This window comes from Taeniopygia guttata, chromosome 1A (genome assembly GCF_048771995.1).
Source record: "Taeniopygia guttata chromosome 1A, bTaeGut7.mat, whole genome shotgun sequence".
Taxonomy (NCBI): Eukaryota; Metazoa; Chordata; class Aves; order Passeriformes; family Estrildidae; genus Taeniopygia; species Taeniopygia guttata.
The window spans coordinates 29,322,590-29,346,099 of NC_133025.1; the positions used below are offsets into that span (position 1 = coordinate 29,322,590).

Here is a 23,510-nt window from a genome sequence, read left to right on the forward strand (position 1 = left end):
TTCCTACTCACATTTATAGGTATAATGCTAAAATATTTTTTCATGGCTCTTTAACCTACACTGGAAAAAAAAAGGCAAATCAATACAATTAAGGAGCAATATGTACTTAAGAAAAAGAATTTAAATCCTTATCTCTACTACTTATAAAAAAAATCTTTATATGAAGATTTTTGCTATCAAAGTTCTGCCTTTTTTGTTAGCTTTAATTGTATAAAACAATTTTTAAAAAGATATGCTACAGAGTAGACTTCATTGCATAATAGCAGCAGGCACTTCTGCTAGATGTAGATTATGAAGACATAAAAGCAATTCATGCAGCACCACTATCACATTCAGCAATGCATTATTTGTTATTTTCTGTGGTACCATGACTGGGCGGTCAGGAGTGTGAGCTTTATTTTTCTGTGTTTCAGAACACTTAATCTGGAAGTAGCACTAAGTGTTCTGAAACATTAACTACAAGTTTTTATTGCTTAGTGCATCCCCTAGAACAACATGGCATCAAGATGTCCCCAGACAGATTATAGTTTTTTCAACCTAAATGATTCTATGGTTTGAAAAATCAGGTGGTTCATTTTACCTGTAAGAATCTAGTTCCCATCCCTCACTTACACTACTGCTTGATCTTACTGGTTTTATCCCTTTCCATCTAGAGCTCTACCTAGACAAGAGAAAACTATAATTTTTATTAGTTAAAAATTGTCTTTGCTTTTCTGGATAAGTTGTAGCCCTTAAAGCAAGTGCACAATGGGCAGGAAAGCCACCAATTCAATTTCTGACGCTTCCGTTTGCTGAATGCAGTTTTAAAGCCAGACTGTAATTTTCTGACTTAGGGCATTTTTGTTCAAAAACATTGATCCATTCTTTAAAATCAAATCTTTTGACAGAAACAAACATTCTCACAGCAAAGCTTGTGGGTTCTAGGATGAGATGCTTGCTAAAATGGAAGAGTGAGAGAGAGAAAGAGAAAATATAAGATTCTCTGGAAGACTTTCTCCAATATCATTAATACCATGATTACTACCTATATGAAAGCAGAAATCCCAAGTGAAGAAAGCTCAAAAACTAGAAGAGGGTATTACCCATATCAACACAGACTGGCTATATAAACAGCAGGACAGCAAAACCATCCTCTCAAATTTCTATTATAAAACTGGTGCTCCACTATAACTCATATCCATCTTGGTGATCTCTCAAACTATTTCCCTGAAACTGGTGGGAATAGTGCTGGGCCAATGCAGCTTCACAGACTACCCTGATATCATCTGCAAGGGTACTAACTGCAGGAGACAAAAGCATGCCAAGGAATATGCTAACAGTTAAGCAAAATGGAGAGCAGCAGGCCAGTGCTCTGGCCTGGGCATTGTTTGGTTTACTAGCAAGCCCATGCCAGGCACTGCCAATAAATCTGCATCACCACTGCATCAAGTGGAGAGAAAAAAGAAAAGAGAATGGTATTCCTCACGGCACTTAGCTCAAGTGGAAAAAAAAACAAAAGTTCAAGTTCCTGTTCCAAATCAAGCAGAACAGAAATTAACTGTGTGAGGAAAATGCCTCTGAAGCACCCCAGCCAGACATCTACTGATCATTCTAGAATTTACATCTCTCTTGTTTATTTTCTTCCACCACAAAAATGGTCAACCGCTTCAGGTTTGTTTCATCTCAGCACTGCTCCTACCACTAGACAGACATGGAGAACAGCTGTGGAGGAGGAAAGTGCATTCATGATATCCTCAGGTGATGGAGCCCAGTGCTGGGACATGCATGGAGGAACACCCTTCTTGTTGAGATGCTCACAGGAGAGAACAGCCAGGCAAGAGATAACAGCAGGGCAGAGGCATCATCCATACACATTCACCCGCACAAGCTACTACCACACAGCTTCTCTTCACACAGAAAGAAGCACAAGGTAGCAGCTAGGAAAGTGAGAGTGCAATACCATGATTTGGAAGTAGAAATTAGAAAATAAACATGTGAGGTAGTTCAAATCCTTTCCATCACTGTGCCACTCAGTGTCTGTACCCGATTCAAACCAATAAAGCAGGTGGGAAAAAAACTGTATGTCAGTAAGATACTGCTCTTATCAACTGATCTTATCATCTGATTTCAGTGGGACTGCTGTGGTCTGAAAGCTTTTGCTTTGGAAGACTGAAGTCAAGACCCTGCATCTCATCTGAGAGACCTCTTCACTTACCTCCCAAATTTTGAGGTCAACCACATCAGGGAGGCAAAATCTTGCCTTACCCCCACTGCAGTCTACATAGCTTCTGCTGGGTTTAGCGCTATGATCCAAGACCCATGACCATCACAAGAGCAAGATACTCCAGCCCATCCAATGTTACAATCCAAGACTCCCAGTTGGCCTTTCCACAACTCTTATTGGAGCTTAAAAGGAGCCAGAAGCAGGAACTGAGGTCTCACCAAGCTCTTCAAAGCACTCCAAGGAAAGCTGTTCTTGCAAAAGGTGCTGGCTTGGTCTTGGACAAATTCAACCACAACACTGCAGCACATTGCCCATGCCATTCCTATTTGAGCCATGGATATTAAATCAAATTCCCAAATTTAAGAAATAATTCCGAAACACTAATTCATGTCTTCAAGCAATTGCTCTCATTCCTCTCATCTCTCTCACTAACTCAATTTATCAATATATAATATATATTTCCATTTTGTTCTCACTAACACACAATCACAAGAATATGAATCTTGCCTGCCTGAAGCTTCCTCTTCTACTAAAAATCAACAAGGGAAGAACTTTCTCAACTCAAACAGTGTAAAAACAAATGGCATAAACCATGCCTCTCATTCCCTTTTCTTGACAAAGTTTCTCCAAGGAGAGCAAGAGGACTGCAAATATGATAAACAACTTTCTAGTAGATGCATTAGTAAAAGAAAAAGGCAGTTTCAACATAACTGTTTCCATTTCCTACCCTGAAAGAATACAGACTTCTCCATTATTTGTTTGCTCATAGAAAGCCTTATAAACAACACAGGAAGAATAACAAAATCCGTCAAAACTCACATTTCAGCTATTTCAGTGGGGGTTTTCAACGTCGTAGGAAGGAACAAATCTTCCATCTCTTATTCAAGAAGGCCTGTCTCTTATCCAAGAAGGTCAATTCAATAGATTCCACATGCATATAAGCATTCTGTAAGATGTTCCCAAACTATTCATCCTAGATTAGCTGACACTGCAATGATTTACACTGGACAGGCTGGCCTCACTTGATTTAACAAAAAGTTATGGAACAGTTAGATGCATGAACTACAGGAACTTACATCCTTTTGCCAATTTTTTTTTCTTTTTCTGGTCAGAGTATAAACTAAACTGAAGCAAAAAACCCAAAACCAAGCAAGAGTGCCATGGTGTCAATCAATTTTATGATAACCTTTATAGCCAGCAGTCAAAGAAACAGGTCATTCCTAACATCATGAAGGCATTAAACAGAGTGTAACACAAAATAGCTCCTTTACAAATATTTCCATCCAACTCTGTACTCAGAGATAGAAGTTTAATCTCCCAAACCAACACAAACAAGAACTTTTTTCTTTTCTGATAAAGACCCTGGTCAAGCTGACAGTGTCTACACAGAGAACCCTTTGTCCCACAGAATCTTCTCATGCACTGGAAAAGCAGTGAATGAATGAATGAATGAAAGAAAGAAAATACCTTTTTTTGACACCTTTGATGAAACATGCAAGCTAAATAAAAAGAAGACTGACACCAGAGAAGTTTAAAATCGCTAGAGGAATTCAAAAGCAATTGACTGTTACAAACAAATTCCAGAGGGCTCATAATTATTATCAGACCAGTAAAAAACAGAAACTAAGATTGAATACAAAAAAACCAAAATACAGAACATTGCAACCCTCCACCTTTCCAACAAAGAACATCATGGAGTGTTCTAAAAAGAAGAAATAAGCTACTACCTCTTTTGGCACAGGGAACAACCATATGCAGCTTTAACATCTGCTCTGCATTTATTGGCTTAAGTGGTGAATATTGGCTTAAGTGGTAAATACCGAAAGCTTTTCTCAGTGTAAGAGTTTTGCAGCAGATTTTTGGTGTCAGAGAGGACACTTCACACACTGCAGTCCAGAAATACTGACACTCATACATCAAAAGCAGGGAACGTACAGTTCCACCTCTATTTTAATACAATGGTCAAATGAGAGAATAAAATTCATGTATTGGGAATTCACCTCTGGCAACTTATCTCCTTGTAGAATAAATCAGCATGAGAGAAAATGTCACAGATAAGTTTCTCCTACATACTCAAAGAGGTTTGAAACTATTGTACAGTACAGCCCATTTGACAGCAGATAATCACAAGACACCAACTGCTGTGAAAACAAATGCTAAGAAATTGAATAAATAAGCAGAGATACAAATTAAGTGTAGAAAATGCCTGTCCATAATATACTATTGATTTCAGTTCTCTGTTCCAGGATATAAAAAGCACTAACCAAAGGAAATAATCATTAAACTACAACCCAGCAGTTTCATCCTTTAAGGGCCTAATATGCAGTATCTTCAAGAGATATGAATATAAGATTAGTTACATAAAACCATCAAACCACCAAAGGAGGAAAAAGCTTTATTATCATCACCTCCACTGTTGATGATTAAATGGAAATATATGATGGAATAGCAAGACCAAACATATATTACAATCCCATCACAGAGTAAAATCCCTCTGCTGACTCTTCCATAAAGAAGGTGAGACAAATTCAGAAGTGAGGAGGACAATACACCTTAAACAGAGATGAAACACAAAGCAATCAGTGTCTAACAGTGTTTCTACTCAGACTTTAGGTATCCCTTCATTAACACAATTAATAATATTTACCTTGTTACGATGAAGTACAACACATTTTAGGCAGGGCACTGTCTGTGCTCAAGATAAAGCCCGAAGTCAAGAAGACATTTATAACTTCTACCTTTCAGACATATGCCATATAAATCTGCCATACATAAAAGATATGTTCAGCTGCTTGAAATTCATCTTAACAATATTGATGTGTAATTTGAATTGCCTGACACCACCAGAATTTTTCTGAAATTATCGCCTCCACACAGTGCCCAAAACCACCACTGCCTGAACTCCTTGGCTGCTCTAATAAGTGGGGATAAAAGTAATGCCTGTGGAAATGTATGGCCAAGTTAGGAAAGGACAGTTACAGGTATTGTTTCAGATTCTTTCACTTTAATTTTAAAATATTTTAATACATTAAATACTACAGAAATGCATTATCATTGTAAGAGGGGAAGTCAGCTTTGATACTCAATTAGGAAAAGAAAAAAAGCATTTAAGTGAGTATGAAAAGATTACTATATTTTTAGTAGAATATTTCAGGAGCATTTTTTTGTGATGACACCCAGCCTCAGCAAATGCCCAAGCCTGAGACTTACATGGAGAACTTGATAGGACAGCATTCAATACATGAAATTAGAAGGGAAACTTTGTGAGACCAGCCCTGTCAACTTAAGACACAAAGCCTTCAATTGTTGTATGACAACCATGTCTCAGTGGAAGTATTCGTTTTTGATGATTCTTAAAAGGGAGCGAGCAAAAAGGAACAAAAATAACTACATAAAACTAGACAACACAGACTGCATCAGTCAACTCTGAAACACATAAACAGTGTTGATTTCATAAAAATTATAAATTTTAAAACCCCTTACAATTTAGAAATGCCCTCAATGTAAATACACATATTTGCACCAATGTTCCTAGACCCATGCAAAGAGAGGATGAGTTTTTACTCTGATTTCAAAACCACAAAGTAGGAATAAATGCACCTTTTCCCACTTCTTAACATTTTTAATTTCTTGTACCATAGAAATGGTTTTACCCTAGAACCATTAGTTACCATGAAATCTCTGCAAAATAAAGCACATGAAAAGGTACTTGTGTGATAACTAATTACATCCTTCAGTTACCGCCACCTTCAGCCTTCCTCACCCTCATTCAGCTCCTCACTGCAAAAATGTAAGAGCTAGTACTGACCTCTGTAAATTGAACTGCAAGGCAGCAGTTCAACGCTAGTGCAACTTTTTTGACATCTCTGTGATAAAAGGCTGAAGCTAGTGCAAAGGAGTGGAGTCAGGTCTGGCATTGCTGGTTTTCCCACTATCTATGCCGACTGCTGTGACAGAGACTTCACAAGAAGTTAAGAACTAAAAAGACTGTTATAGTCAAGTCCCTGGTCAGAGGTGGGCAAGGTCAGAGATGGAGATCCAGCACTGAAGAAACAGCTATTTAATACAAGCCATCCAAATGCTTCCTTTCAGCATCTACTTTCTCTTGTCTTTATTGTCATTCATTATAAAAGAACACTAAAACTATAAGAGAAACGACACGAGACGCTTGTCTGGTTGCAGTATTACCCACACCCAGGTCAGCCCTCATTTCAGCACAGTTAAACTGAACAAACACTGCTCTGGCACCAGACATCTCTCCTACACTCTAGCATAGAAGAGACCTGAATGTGTTTATTAAAAGCCAAAGGACACATCTAATGTCATCCAAGAGACATTCAACTACCCCTTTACAGGTATGAAAGTCCTTTTATAAACTTGGCTTAATGATCCTTGGGAATGTTCTCCTTCTTGTTTGTTTTGTGGTTTGTGTTTTGGTTGGTCTTTTTGTTTGTTTTTTACAGACAGCTAAACTGCAGAATTGGGCCTGTGAGAAACAGGCTAGAAATTGGCTTGGAGCATCTTCCAGCACAAAATTATTGTCACCATGATTCCTAATGAAAACTTGTACACTCATGTAAAAGAAACAGACATTTTGCTGTGCTCGAACACATCTTTTTTTTTTGTTATTTTGTAGTAACACTGTCAAGAAAGAATTATGGGACTGTACAGAAGAAAATAAAAATAACTAGGAACCTAAAGCAGAGCTCACCTGTTTCTCATGCTAATGACTGTTTAGAAAGTGCACATTTGAAAACTCCTTTTTATTCCATCAGAGAATCATAGGGCAGTTATCCTTAACAGCTATTATTCAAACATATACTTAAAAGTATCTTATTTCTCTAGCAGTCTTTATTCTATCAAAAGGATAATCCTTAAATGCTATGTGTCATTCACTTTAGTTTTTTAAGGCTGACAATATTTTGAGTAAAGTGCTCTGCCATTCATGGGAAGATGTAAACCCCTAACTGGAGGAATATTTTTTCTTTTTTAAGACTGCTTGCATTATTAAAAACAATGAAGAGGTAGACTTACAGGGCCAGCTTGGTCAATCAGCGTAGCTATAGTGACATGACAGCTTTACACCAGCTGAGAATCTGCTTCTTGTGGTTATGAACAATAGAGAACTGGCTTTTCATGCCCTTGGTGGTAAGAGATATGTAAAGAAAAACTGCTCTCACCTTTCCCTTGTGACTTTTTACAAATATGCATAATGTACCTATCCAAACACTATAAATATTTACAAATTATCTGCTACACAAAAGTTTTGTTCTAATTTATGTTCAATTTTTTATGCATGAATTCATATACTTTCATTAGCCAGCAGACAGGTATCAGTACTTACCTGTGATCTAAATAATGAATAGAGAGAATAACCCCTGAATTCAAATGGGCTTGTTTTAAGGTCACCAGGATTGTGAATTCACATTTATTTCTTAACTTCTGAAAAAATATCTCAGCTGTTTCTGGAGATGCCTTCACATTTCTTGAAGCGTCTAAAATAAACATGAGAGGAAAAAAAATTCAGCGTAAAATCTTATGTTACTTTACATTTTCATTCAAATAGCTTACAAAATAAAAGGCTATTTCTGAGAAGCAAAATTGAACAGGAAAAAGCAGGGATCAAAATATTTAAAACATACATTTTGCATGCAATGGAAGCCATCTAGATGAAAGAGAACACATTTTCTAGGACACCTATTCTGCTCTGGGGAGGGGTGGTGTTTTGTTTTGATGCAGGGTCATAACTCTTACTTTCTTCAGGGGTGGCTAGATGGTACCTTTAATATTTCATCCAAAGTTTGGGCTCACTAGCAGTGAAACACAGTGCCAACACTAGACATGAGCCTAAACCCTGACACTTGACCTGAGCAATTTTTTAATGACTTCTAAAAGATGTTATGCCTAATAGCATAAATGCATAAATAAATAAACTAATTAAAAAATACAAACAATTTACTCAGCTTTAAATAATAGTTAAGAAAATCACCAAATCTCAAAATATTTTATCCCTAATTAATTGCTTTGTACTCCATTTGGGTGGTATTTTCCTGCTGCTTCTTGCACTGGATGTCATGAACATTTGTTAGGGTAGTGGCACATGTATACTATAACGACTTTATTTTTAAAAACTCACACAAAGCTTAGACTGATATTTCTGCTGAATTTGCACATAACATGCATAGAAAATAAAAAAGGCCCAAGCTTAAAACCTCTAGAGAGATAATTTACAAATAAGATGTCAAATGCTAGAAAAATAATTCCCAATCGCCAGAATACATTATACCAGACAAAAAAAAATTAATATACATTTTTAATGCACAAAATCAATTCATTAGCATGTGTAATCAACTGTGTAGGAACTAAATCAGTTCACAGGCTTCTTGTCACAGCAATTTGACCATTCTCCTCTGCTTGGGGACACTAACTCAGGAAGAGGAGTCAAGAGCTAATAGCAATGGAACCGGTGATTTTCTTTCAGCAGCACTGGAGTTGAGCTATGAAATATACCATTCTCAGCTTACAGCACTGTTCTTAAAACAGTTTTACTCTTTAAGCTGGACCTATGAAGATGCTGCTCTTCATTAACCGTAACAGTTTGTTTTGGTTTATAGATCAGGAATATTTTAATATCTGTTTAGGAAATGCAACAACAGTGCAATTGTGAAGCCCTAATCAAGCTCCAGAACAGTATCACACCCAGTTGAATTTCATGTGTTTTTCATTTCCAAAAATAAAATAAAATAAATAAATAAATAAATATATAAATAAAAGTTAATTTCTACCCAATTCCTATGATATTCTCATAAGCAACTGATGAAAGAAAGTAAGAAAGTATATGCTTAACACCCCCACCCTTAAGGAAGGCCAGCCCATACATTTATGCCTCCACTTCCATTCCAGCTGGGAGCTATTGAGATGCAAACACTGCTCTATAGGTGGCCTGTGCTTTAGTAAGGAAACAAACCCTCACCATCACATGGATCTCTCCAGAGCCACCCCAGTCCTCATGGCTGTTTGAGAGGCAGGGGAAACACAGAGCTGCCACAACATCCACAAGTCAGGAATAATTTATGAGGTCTCTTCATGTCACCCTGAATCATGACCTGATCACTACACTGGATGAGAATTTTCCATCCTTTATTCTATAAAACCTTATCTGGGTACCCTATAATCATTCACTGTGGCCTCAGTACCCTTCCTGTATACAGACAATAGCAGCAAGACCTGATTCCATCATGCTGGCAGTCTAAATACTAAAATTACCATCACTAACTGCTGGAGCATTACATTGCCAAAACATATGGCCATTCAGTTTTGGTATTGCAAATAGGTCAGATTATACTTGCTGCTCAAAAAAGCTACACAGCCTTTTGAATTATTACTACTCTTATGAAGCACAACACTTTTTGCTCAGGGCAGGCACCAGGTGGATTTCTTAAAAGCAAGATGACTGAAAGGTCCTTGATCTGTCAGATCCATTCTTTTCACACTAACACAAGAGTGCAAATCCCTCCTTCCAATTGCCTTTGAACACTAGCAGTAGGTGCTTGATAGATCACCAGCTGTGCTCAATAAATATTGCTTCAGGCTTCTTCTTGATATTTGGCTCCTAGTAATCAGTTTAAAACCCAACAAAAATACTTCACTGGAACTGGGCTTCTTCCATAATAGCTTGGAAAAATCAAATTGGTATATCTTAGACAACAATTTGCAGTTTCTCAATAGTTACATAAAAACTCATACTGTGAACATTTCTAACACACAAAACCAGAGGCATAAATTTTTTCAACTTGGAGTGCAAAAATAAGGAGAGAATTATCAGTTTGAGAAATTTGTCTGTAACCACAACACATATATTTTGGGTTTATATTCCTAGAATCTTGCATATGTTTGGTTTGACCACAACAATTCACAAATCTATAGTGTCATCACTCCATCTTTAGGAACATGATAGTGACAATTAAAGAAACAAAAAATACAAACTCAAAGCATGTCTCACTCCTTGTTCAGGCTAGATCCTTTAAGAGCTAACATTGCAAAGCAGCCTTAAAGCCCAGCAAAGAAAACGACTGACCATAAGACCTGCAGGAACTCAGCCCTTCAGATGACAAGCTTAGCAGCTGCCTGTGCTCCCAAAAGCCCTCACTATTAGGACAGATTTCCCCTCTCAGAGACAATCTGCAATCACAGCTCTGCAGCAAACACCAACATCACACCAGTGTTTCCTGGAGGTGTCAAGAGCAGACATTGTAACTTCAGTCATGTTCATGAGACAGCCTCACCTCCTCACAAAAAAAAAAAAAAAAAAAAAAAAAAAAAAAAAAAAGTCTTGGAAGTCACCGTGAACAAGTTATGAGCAGTAAGCAGGAAAATTTCCATGCACCAGCAGCATACTAAATCACACTGTGGAAAGACTTAGGACAAGCCATTCACTACCATTCATTTCCAGTCCACAGTAAAAGAAAACAGTTATTAAATGGAATGAGTACCTTTTCCTAGCAAAAGGTATGCTCTCAAATTTTTGAAAAGCATCTAAAAGTATACATCAGTATGAACTGAACTACAAAACAAATTCCTGCAGAACAGTCTCTGAAGGAGGCATTCTGACTAATTGAGCTCCACAGTTTGTTTCATGTGCACATAATCAGCTTTTAATAGCAGCATCTATAAATCAATTCCGCATCTGACTGTAGCTCTGCTGAACTATCCAAATTAAATTCTAGTGGTTTGTGAGAAGAAGGAAGGCTGAAGGCTAAAATGAGGCTGAAAAATATAGTTGGCTCAATTTTGTTTCAACTTCCTACTCTAGGAGGGATGAGTGTCATAAGCATATATTCACATCCTGTCAATTGCCCATATTCAAGTTTTTAGTTAATATTTTTGTAACTAGGATTTCACAAGGCTTTCAAAGGGCAACTGTTTACTTTATATGGTTATTTTATTTAGATAACAAATATAAACTAAGCTGCACCCAGACAACCAGGCAGCATTCAAAGCCAATCCAATAGCAAAATTTTTACAAGGCTGATAGAGTACAACAGGATTTTAAGTAGAGCACAATGCATTCAAATTCAGGAGTTGCATTCCTCTAATGAAAAATGAAGATATAAAGAAGTAAAACAACCTTTATTAGACCAAAGCCTTGCTAGACGTGATATGCATTAAATCCTCCAGTAGAAAGGCTGGTTGTTTCGCCATTTAAACTGATGTATAAGATCAGCTCAAAGCATTTTGAACTATTTTACCTATAATTTTTTCTATTCCCTTCTCAAAGATTCCCAGTTGTTTCAGAGAGAACAGCAAAAAAAGCAGCTGTAGTTTTCCAAACCCACGTGAACCTGAGCTGGATTCTCCAAGGCTGTAGGAAGGAGCTCTGCAAGAGTCTGGGGGAAGGTGTTACAGCTCTACCTAAAATTTAAATAACTACAAGATACAGGGTAAACACTAACCCTTTAAGACTCCCACTGGGGCCGTTCCCTAAGGGTATGCTTACACTACAGGGCCCAGGAGCACTACCCAGTTCCCAAGCCTGGGTGAACCTGAGGACTACAATCAAAATGTATTTCAGGATACAACCAGGTATATCCAGACCTCTATGCACCCAAGTGCCCCTCCCTAAACTGGATCCGACCTGGTCTCCTCAGAACAAACACTCACAAATGCCAGGAACAAGGATTCCAGTAATTAATTTCCCAACTAGCATGATCAGGACCTTGGGATACCCCAAGGAACACAGCCCACAAAGTGCCCTTGTAGTTTTGACACCACCATGGTGTGTCATTTCTGCCTTCTTATTTCCACTAAAAAATTCTTCAGCAAGGATGCATGCAGCCAGAAATACAGTAGATGAGAAGGAGAAAAGGAAGAGGGCAAAATGCTCTTCAGCTGAAACAAAACAATCAAAATAAAAACTGACTTGAAGCCAAATCATTAAATCAAATACAAACAAGTGGGAAAATGTCAGAGTTTGTTCTTGCAGCATTTGGGGAGGTTCCAACTGCCTTTGCTTTGTAGCTTCCTCTGTTCTGAATGTCAGCTACAGCTTTGGTGTGTCATCCAGCAAGGGCTTCCCTCCAGCTCAAACCATATGCAAAGTCCCACAAGTCACAACGGACTGACACTAAAGACTGGAAGACCTGTTTCTGAACACATTTTTCCCCAATTACATTTGGGTGTTCATACTTATATCCTTCAACAACTGTAATCATATCACTCCTGGCCACAACTCTGGCTCACCTATATGCTATATACTAATGTTTAAAGTCATTTTGGCACAGCTGCAAACACAAATTTACTGTGGGACAAGAGGAGGGAAAGGTACAGAGAGCCTGAGCAACCAGGCTTGAATCAGGACAACTAGGATAGACTGTGCAAATCCATGAGAGTCTGTGGAAAACGACAGCTGTAATATAATACATATTCCCTGTGAACTGACAGTATTACCACTGAAATCTGCCTAGAAGCATTCTGTAAGAGATAATGCAAAACAAGTTTGGGGGTGATTATACTAATGGCTGGGTTAAGCCTCTGAGCTTATATACCAACCAGCTGCTTCTAGAAACCAAGGCAAGTCAGATACGACTGAATTGTTCTGCGATGGATTTGGTACCACGGCTCTATCTTAGTCTTAACCTGCCACAGCACAATGCTAAGACACTTAGATGTCTTCCATCTTTCCTTGGGCTGCACCAGGATTACAAGTGGGAATGACTTCCTGTAACGTAGAACAGTCCAGTTGCACCGCAAAAAGTCAGGCACACTCTTCTAAAAATGTCAGGTCCATGAACAAGGATTTAATGACTTTTGGACTCAGAAGGCAAAAATAAATAAAAGATAAATAGTTATAGAACAGATTCTAGTGACTGTATCTGCAATAGCATATTTCTGGCAGTTTTTCAAACCTTTTGCAAATGACATGATAAGAAACCTAATTGCAGGCAAACCTGAACTTTCAACATGTAGGACTTCAGATTAGAAGTCTGTTTTCTCAGCACAGGAAGCTGAAACAGCTGATTTGCTAACAAGCAACACAGATCCTGCCACACTAGATTGTTAATAAAACAACTATCAAACTGCCACAGAAAATTAAAATGTGCTCTCCTGAATATTTCAGAAAGGAATTTTAGAAATGTATAAACACAGAGGGAAGCAGCACACGTACAAAAGTAGTATCAGTTATTTTTAAAGGCATACATGATACAGAAAACTTCCGTTCCTTTTACATCAGAAATACTATCCCTTTCAGAGAAACTGTAATTACACTAGATACTATCACCAGGAGAGAAGGTGCTACTCAGTGTGGACCTATGACATGACAGCAAAATAATGAAGATAAAAGACTTCTCTTCTTGTTACTGGAATTCCACTCCTAGGGAATTAAAATGTGCGTTGCACACTATAATCTGCACCATGTATTTATTACTGTAATGCTTTCTGGAGATTTATAGGTTCCAGGTTATCAATTATAAGATGCAATAGCTTTTTTGATTACCAGTTTTTCCTAGCCTATATTCCAACACTATTCTTAAACTCTTTTTAAGTTTTGAAGATGCTTTGTATGTGCTCCCTCATAGGTAGAATCATATAGTGCTACTTAGAATTATGTAATTTATGTTTTTCACAGCCAATACCACTATAAAGCCTACTATGTTTGAACAAGGACACCGATGCAGCACAGAGTGGGATTTCTTTTGTTTCTTCATTTCAATGGGGGTTCCAGCTATATTTAAAAGGCTACAGCTGCTATAGCTTTATAAATATATATGTGTATATAAAAATAAACTCCCTTTAGGCACAAAACAGCTTTCTAGAAGCTGCTTTGAGAACACCTTGAAACCTGTGGAGAAAATCAACCCTGCCTTGTTTTACTTGCAGCTGCCATCTGTGGCATATGCACCTAGTTATGCTTGGTTGCATACTGTCACATGAGCACTTTGTGTCAAGCTGACCTAACAACAAACAAAAATATCACACCAATAAATGCTGTTAACACTGGGACATTGAAGAGCAGAAGAAAAACAATGCATCATCTTCCAGCCCTACTAGTACTGTAATAAGGGCATGACACACATGAGAACCACTAAAAGATTGATTTTATTTTCATTGTATAGCATGGCCAGGATTTTAACAGTTATTCAATTCACAGCAAAAGGGGAGGACAGGAGGAGGAGAAGGAGATAGTGCTGCCAGCCTTTTCCAAATGGAAAGGCAGGCTACCAAAGGTAAACAAAGCCTAATCAATTAAAAACAATAAAGTACAAACTTAATGGCAATAATAAATCATACAGGCAGATTATGCTACATATAGATCAAGCTGCATTACATGACCTACCCTTCTCTCTGAAGAGGTGACACAACTCAAATTCTCAAATATATCATATTCCAGTGGTGAGCTATCATACAATGCCAGACCGTATAAGATCAGCACCCACCACGGCACCTCTGAATTAGGATCATGCTTGGTGTAGGCAATCCAATTCCCTCTCAGCAACACACCATGTCTCCCCCTCACTGTGCAAGTGTCACTAAGACTTACTCATGCTCTCTGCTCAGTCATTTTCTCTCAAAACCTCCTTTTGTTGTGACGAGTATGCTGCTCCTGAGGACTTAACGCCCACAGCCTCTGTTTCACAGATTCATTTAGGCTGGAAAGGACCTCTTGAGATCATCTAGCCAACTGTAATCATTTGTGGATGACCCCGAAGGTTTATCTTTTTTCTCCGTAAAGAATCTGTTTCTCCCTCTTCGTAGCTATTTGAATCTCTCATCCTAGTTTTCCTTCATCTCTGGCCTTCTAGGGTGTAACTGCTTTTTGCCCACATTAGGGTTAACTGCCTTCAGCTAACCAAAACTCTATGTGTTAAGAATTTAAGTGCTGATTTATTTTCACACAACACAGTGGTGAGCTTAAGTATTAATAGGAGATCATTCTGCAGATGACCACAACCATGCAGTCTGCATGAAAGATTAACTTCTGACAAAAGAGAATGACCAACAGCCACTGACACACATAGAAAGCACCAGAAAACTTAAACCTATATCCCAACAGCAAAAATAGAGCAAGCAGGGCTGGGGGAGGGAGGCCACCACTGGAAAAAATTGTATCTGAATATGGAGACACATCCAACACCTCTGTTGTTAGCCACAGGTCTCCATCAGCAGACTGAGCAAACAGCAGCAGATGGGGGGAGAAGGCAGGAGACTGAACTGTAAATAGAATTCAAGCACTAGCAGAAACAGGAAGTGGCAGAGAGACCACACCTGATGGGAGAGGTAGGACACCAATGCCGTCAACCATATTGGCATACTTGGAAAAATTGCTACTCACAGGATATCTGTTTTGATGCCAGAAAAAGAAAGGATAAGAAGACTTTGAATTGGGAACATCAAAGAGGAGAAATACCAAGGAATACCATATACACAACTCAGCTGTGAGCAGGGCAGACAGGTAGAAAATACACGGAAGGCTTGAGCAAACCTTTACCAGAGATTTCAAGAAAGCTGGGAAAGATGAGAGCTCAGATTCTCCAGAAGTTATTTTTTAAGTCAAGTATTAAAGGAGTCCATGCTTCTGTGAATATGCCCACTAGCCCTGATGAATCAACTACCAGTTTAAACTCACACTCAATGCATAAGCTTGGATGAGTTATAATTATAAAATGTTTCCAGGCTCTAATTTGCTCTTGTAGGCTTATTTTAGCCCAGAATCACCAAAATATATGTAAGTGCACCATAGAACAACTTTCAGGAGAATACAAAGGTTTGGTAATCATGTACCAGGTTTTTGATGTTACTCTGTGTCTTTGAGAAACTCTCCCTATACTAAATCAAGTTCATGAACATCCCCGCTCTCCAGAGCACAGAAAGACTTAAAGGGTCATCCACCCATTCCTTACCCTATTATCTGAACAACTATGTACAATGACTACAGCACAGCTGAAGTTTCATAAATATTTTATTTCATTCTATCTTCTAAAAATATTAAAAGTATAGACTTCCACCACTTCTTTTCAGCAGCTATTCCACAATCTAAACTAGTTCACTGTGAAAGTCTCCTTTTATCTTAAATCCTCCCCATTTGTAGTATCATTACATTACTCTTACCTCTAGCTCTTTGAATACTAATTAATTCCTTCATTTTAAACCACTAAGAATCTTCTAATACTAGACACTTATCATACAACACTTTTGTCATTTCTTGGACAAGCTGTACATGCTCAAGTTCTTTCAAAAGCTTTCTTATTAAGCCAGTCCTTTTGTTACTGTATAATCTGGTTTGCTGCTTTTCTCTTCAGTCCCTGCAATTCATTGATATTTTTCTGAAATGCAGAAACCCAGAGTGAATGCAATAACTGAGATGCAATATTTTAAAAAACTCAACCTCCCAGATCTCTTACTCCCATATGCTTTCCTTATGCTAATGGTGTGTGCAGGGATTCTCAGTAAGAGCAACACTGAACAGGGTACACAAGGTTTTCCTCAAGTCAACCCTCTTCCTTGAATGAGAGCTGAGCAAATCTAGGGACTGTTCCAAGTTTAAGGCATATTAGTTAATGTTACAGAAAATTTTAAGAGTGCCTTTGGAACAGCTGGGTCACAATATGTAAATGCATGGTAAAGGAGCTATTAAAACACAGATTATTGACCTCAAAACTAGAAAAGATCCTTTGGAACCCTTCTGGATCATTACACAGCTGCATCTAGGGACTGATGGACTTCCAGACAGCGTCAAGGCTGGTGCATGTCATCTTCACTTTTAGGATAAGCACAATGGATGTGACCACCATCTAATTAACTTAAATAAGCATTTATGCTGGGAAATTGTACAAACATTGCTCTAACAGAATATAAACACAGCTCTAATGTTATAATTTGAGGTCTTTCTCTTATTATACTCCATGATTTCAGAGAAGGAAATAGCCACTCAAATTCCACTAAAAGAGTTCTCAGTTATGGATCGCTAGCAATATTGATTGTAATGGCTCCCTTGGAAACATTACAGTCTATCATAGCAATGTTGGTGCTGCAGGAAATATGTTAATCTGCTAAAAGCCTTTTTGAACATTGTGTCTTCGGAAGTCTCATTCAGTCTACTGGTCCTTTTAGACCATGTCCATTGCTTCGGCACCTTGCAACAGCCCAGAGCTGTGAGCAGCTACTCATGAGATGACTCCAGTTAAAAATCAGTTTTCAAAGTTTTTGTGTCTCTCTGAAGTCATCAGCATCACACCAACCCCCCAAAACAAAGTATGCACCAAAAAAACAAAAGCAAGTAAAATGTTAACAAATAAGAATTTTTTTTTTTTAATTCTCCCATGTTGAAAATGGCTACAGAAATTTTTTTCTATCTGAAATATCCAAGTGAGCATTCACAGTAGGTGTTTATTGTAGAAAACATGTCCAGACAAAAAAAAAAAAAAAAAATTAAAGTACCCTTTCTTAAATTTCTCCCCAGATTTTCCTGAGAGGAATTAATTTGGACAATGCCGAGTTGGAAAAAAAATACCATTTCTTAAGCATTGAGACAAAATATAGAGGAACTTACACAAAAACAGACAGGCAAGAAAAAAAATTCAAGCTGTGAAAAATCCTTTTTCACCCCTTATTCAGCTGTATCTTAGAAGTACAGGTAGGAGAATACAGCTGCTCAGTGGATCTGCACCTTGGTACAAAAACAAATAGGATGAAATACAGGGAAGAGTCACTACAAAGAAGTACAGTTTTCCATGACAGCTATATAAAACTTCCAGCCCTTATCCTACAGTTTTAAATAAGTTATGAACTCATTCCTGTACATCTCTTAAGACTCAGTGGAAACAGTGAAGTTAGCCATACCTGGAGCTATTTTTCCAAGGTAGCACCTGTATACCCTGGAGGATACAGACTAGAAGAACATAAGCTGGGGAGGAGAGGAGAGTAGAAAACCTATTTCCCACATCTTATAGGTAGAAAGTAGAGGGAAAACAGACATTGTGATTGACCTAAAAGGGATGTGTAGGAAATGCTGCTGTCCTTTGTGACATCTCACTGGAGAATAAGCCATGCTGCAATGAGGGAAGAAACAATTTAAAAAACCCCTAGCAAGTCTCAGGCACACTGTGATTACAGAAGTATGCCACAGCAAAAGTAATTACATAAGGGTAACGAGACCTCATTTTCCCCCATCACTTCCTCTTGCTAATGCAGTCCTCCCCCAGCAATATGGAAAGATGCACTTGACAGCTACCTAGAAGGGTCACTGTGCTCTCTCTCAGGGCACATGTGCTGCATGTGCTGGGTTCTCTCTGGCACACAGGACAGATGCTGTCCTGCTGTCAACATCACATCTTTTAACTTCAGCCAACACCATTGCCCCCTGCCACACTTCCAGGAGAGGCTGCCAGGTAAGCAGCCTTCTGCACCTGCCTGCTCTTGACAGGGATGTCAACATGGAGAGAGGCTCTTTGGCCCCACTCCTGCAACCATCAAGCCCCTTTTCACAGACCAACCAGGGTTCTGCCCCATATTCCCACACAGACACCATCGTAATGTATTCCCCTTTCATACATGCCTTAGAGCTGTACATCATATTCATCTTCAGCTTTCCAACAAAAATGCCAGCTGGAGCCCTGAGATAATAAAAGCCCCAAGAAGGATTTTGTACTTGCAATATTCTAGAAGCCTCATTGTAGAAGCAAATGCAATTCTGTCTGCCATTAGTCAGTATGAACCATTTGGGGCAATACTGAATATATAAACAATACATGGTTATTTGCATTAACCTGAACAACCAGACACTCATTTAAAAAAAAATTTAGAGATTCATCATTGTCCCAGTAGAAAGCAGATACCCAGGGACTTCAATTTATTGCAGGTATCAGATACAACCTGACTGTGAAAAGCACAGGCACAAGTCCACAAGAACACAGTAAAGCATGACATTACTTTAAATCAAGTCACACCCTGCTGATAAATAAATGCAGTTATTAATTCACTCCAAAGGCTGAAGTATCAGAGACTGGAGATGTTAGATGTCCTACCAAGCCCAGGCAAAGCCACCAAAGTCATGCTGTAATTTAACAGACTGAAAGGTGACAAGAGCCCATATGAAGACACATGGAAAGAGATGAGAGGAGGAAAAAAGAATTGGGGAAAAAAACCTAAAACCAAACAATCAAACAAAACCCCAACAAAACAAGAACAATTAAAAAACCCACAAATGACAGACAACCAAAAAAGCAGGCTTTAAAGGGAATAAAGGGTTTAAAGGGAATATTTGATCTCTGAGATTATTACCTTTCCCTCCCCAGAAAAAGCCCACTGCAGAAAATTAAAAGAAAACAAAACAAAAAGGACAACAAAATAACACTTTGTGTATAATACCTTTCCTTGAAATTAATAATGACATTTTTTAGAGCTGAACTTAAAACAACTCTGTTGCTTAAAACTTGCACTTCCGTGATAATAATGCCTAATACACACTCTCAACAACAATATTTATTAGAAACTTTCAGCATAAGACAGTTGCAATCCCCAAATGCCATAGGCAAAGTTTTATGTAATTCCTTAACATTATTTGTGTAAACTCTGCACTCATTACTACATTCAGGGATTACAAGCTTCTCAGTTTCTGTATCTGCTGTACATTAGGTTCCCATTCACTTTCTATTTCTCTACTGTATTATTACAAGCATCAGTCAGAAGCTTAAGATATTTAAGACTTTTTTTCATAACGTTTTCCCCTTTATATTACAGAAAAATCAGCACAACCAGTTAGCAAACAACACAGTTTCCAGTTGTGGGCATATTCATAAATATTCAGTATGGGTAAATGCATCATAGCTCGCCATGCATGGAGATTCATGGTTTAGGATGGAAAATTGTTGCAGGATCCTCATGCTAGCTCATTTTTTGGGTGGGGTCTTCAAGCAGCAGACACTTCACAAATACCTCCTCTTGCTACAACTACTCCTTCCCAGAAGAGGTTGCTGAATACCAAGTTCCTCTGGAGCAAGGGTATGTCTCGGAGCAGCTACAAAATCAGCACAGCTTTTCAGGGCTCTCCTGCTCTCCTTCAGCACCCAGCCTGGCTCCCCAGCAGCATTAATCACAATCCTGGCAGTGCCCTACCACAATGGTTACTGTTTGCACAGGTGCAGAGGTGGCTTTAGAAAGTATCAGAAGTGGAAGGCAGCAAAGGGAAAGCTTACGCTGTTATTCCAGATACACCAAAACCTTTCTGATTACCATACTGTCATACAGCAATTGCTTACATTAGGCATTTCTAACATCAAAAAACATGCCAGTGCCTTCTGAAATTAAACTTTGATTAAAACTTGTGCTCTCTACAGATGATCTCTATGATGGAGGTCACACATTTTGAGGATCCAGTGCTTCTGAGTGAAAACAGTTTGCATTCAAGACAAAAAAAGCTGCAGATAAGTATTCACTCTGCAGTCAGCTAAGACAGTTGGCAACATTAACATCCTCATTCCCAGCTGTCTGTTACCACTCCTCTGGGAGATGGATACAGCTGGAGAAAGGGGATTTTACGGGACTCTAATCCATGTCACTGCAGTCAGCCAGGTTCACTCCTGAAGCTGGCTGATTTTGCCATCAGCAGACATGGGAACACTCGTATAATCTCTTGCTTTGGAAGAGTTATGGGGACAGTAACCTCTAGCTTCTGGGCAGTGATGAACAGCTGGGAACAGCAGTATTTTCAGCAGGCTCAGCTGGAACCTGGAGAAAGCATCTGCCCACAGTTTCAATGACAGGTGGCAAGGAAAAAGCAGCGTGTGTTGTGAAGTGCATAGGCAATTTAAATCCTATTTCTGTGGCAAAAAATTTACTCATCTCTGTTTTTAAGGCTTTTTTAGCTTCCTTATTTAGTAAATGTCCAGAGATGACCTCATGAGACAAAACAGAGTGAATTTTCCAAAGGGAAAGTAGAGTAAGATAGAGTAATGTTTTCTTGCTAGTATTTAAAATAACACACTAATGATCCAGTCATACAACAACAGATAAAACAGTTATACCAAGAAGCCTATTTTAGTTTTTTTTTTTTTTCCTGCCAGCATTTTGTGCCAGCCACCACCAATTCAGACAACAGTACTGCTGAATCCTTTCATTTATCCCACTGACAGATTACATTATTTTCTGGTGTTTCATAGCACATCTTGATCCCCATCAGAATATACCATATTTTGCCTCTAAAACTGTCCTTCCTCTGAATAAATTCCAAATTCTGCATTCAGATACATAAGCTCTCACATTTTCATGACTGACATGTCCTTTTTATCTTTTCCTTAAATGCACGTTTCTGTGTTTGTAACCATCTAACTGCACTCTTCTGTCCACCTTTCAGCCTTCCCTTTGAAGAGAATACACATCCTTTGATGGGCATATACTGTCCTTACACATCACCTGACTTTCCTTTTTTGTTTTGCCTCTCATCCCTTGAGTTACAGTGTACCTTCCACCACTCTCCACTGGAGGCAGTTGGAAGGTGTCTCCATTACTACATACACACACATACTCTTTGGACAAAGACTGTCTCATGAACAGCATCTGCTCTCAACAAGAGAGACCCAGAAAGACTATCTAAATACTCTATCTATTTACAAAATACATATAATACAGAGTTTAAAGGGATGCTGACAAAATGCTATTGCCAAGTGAAATGCTAGAGGAGACCAAGTTACTCTTGAAGCCCTTCTTTAGATTGTCACACCTCAGAACACCATTTCCTACTGCCAGTTGAAGTATCCGGCTTCACTGGGACCTTGCATGAGTGTGTTCTATCTTCTAGCATAGACTTGAGTCAGTCATCCAAAACCCTCATCACCCTTCAGGCTCTGTGGTTGTGGTTTTGTCTACTTCATCAGACTCCCCTGAAGTCCACATATGCCACAAGTCCTCTGGAAGCAATATGATTTCCATATTTGCATAAGAAAATACCTACACTGGACTTTCATCTTCACCTATCTCTTCAAATCCCATTAAGGCAGAATCCTAACAAAAAAGAACTACAAGAATGACAATGTGTATTTCTCCAAAAGCCTTCTTTAACTACATCAATTACACTTCAGTCCACCCATCTGGTTTGGGCTTTACATAAGTGTCATTCATCCCTGTTTTGCAAAGGGAGGAACAAAGGTGCTGAAGATTTCACTGACTTGCGTAAACAGTTGCCAACAGAGAGACATTAGTGACATAGATATTCCAACTTCTGTTCTGCTGCTCTGACCAGCAGAGGAATAATTTTACTCTCAGCATACTTTGACATAACAATATCTGCTGTTGGCTAGAAAGTGCTGGCAGATGTTCACATACAGCAACACTAACATTTTGAAGACTTCCCCCTGTTTTCTATTCATAATTGTATCTTCCCACAAGCTACACTGGAACATTTTACAATTACTTTGCAAATCACATTTCCAGAAAAAGAAGTCCCTGCAGCTAAACTAGACACAGATTACAGCGGCATTCTGTTGCCACCATTCATGACAACCAAGGAGCACCAGACACCTAAAAAGCCTTAGAATCCAGCACCTAAATCTGCTTAAGTCAAGTACACACATACCAAAAAAAAGCCCAAGTAACAGCAAATTTCAAATGGCTAACATATTATTTCTAAATGATGGCACAAGACTGTATGCGTATAATGTAAATTATCTTGACTGGACAGTGCCAGGCTAAAATTTAAAGAGTAACTGCTTACTGTCTTATATGACCTAGAAATAAAAGTACCTTTGAAAAGTCACTTACACAAGGGAGAATTTGCCAGAACAGTCAGTTGCTAAACCGTTATATTGAAAATTGATACTACATCTAATTAAGCAGTCAAAATTAACTTTTTGCATAGAAACTGAAGTAAAGAGATTATTCTGCTTTAACTATATATATAGTTTTCCCATCAGATATCTTTACTTGTCTATTACCTGTTGGCAGTTGAAAATGCCACATTCATAATTTCCTTCTAAAATAGAGAACAGCATTTAGGACTTAATGGTTTAAGCTTATGTAAAGTAAGACTTTATATCAGTTGAGAATGCGGTCTATCAAAAAGGCAACAAAATAAAGTGTTGCAAATATGCATATGATACGAGAAAAGTTTTGCTATCGGAAGAAACCAAGAGGCAAAGGACGGATCACAATTTGGAGCTTCCACAGCAAGTTCACAGATCATTTAAAGTAATTTGCATCATTCTCACAAAATCTTTTCTGTCTAGGACCAAGGCTTAGCTGCAATAAGAAAAAACCCACACAGACAAACCAATTTCAAGGCAACACACACACACATATTTGAAATTCACACACTGCA

General features: G+C 38.4%; 1 protein-coding gene across 2 annotated transcripts in view; it reads right to left on the minus strand.

The window, feature by feature from the left end:
* The window catches only part of NELL2 (neural EGFL like 2), a 132,711-nt gene that overhangs the window by 106,655 nt on the left and 2,546 nt on the right, over positions 1–23,510 (minus strand). For both annotated transcript variants that reach the window (XM_032744686.3, XM_032744694.3), the window contains exon 3: positions 7,548–7,698. In XM_032744686.3, the coding sequence (XP_032600577.2) occupies positions 7,548–7,698 (151 nt within the window). The remainder of the gene's footprint in view (positions 1–7,547; positions 7,699–23,510) is intronic.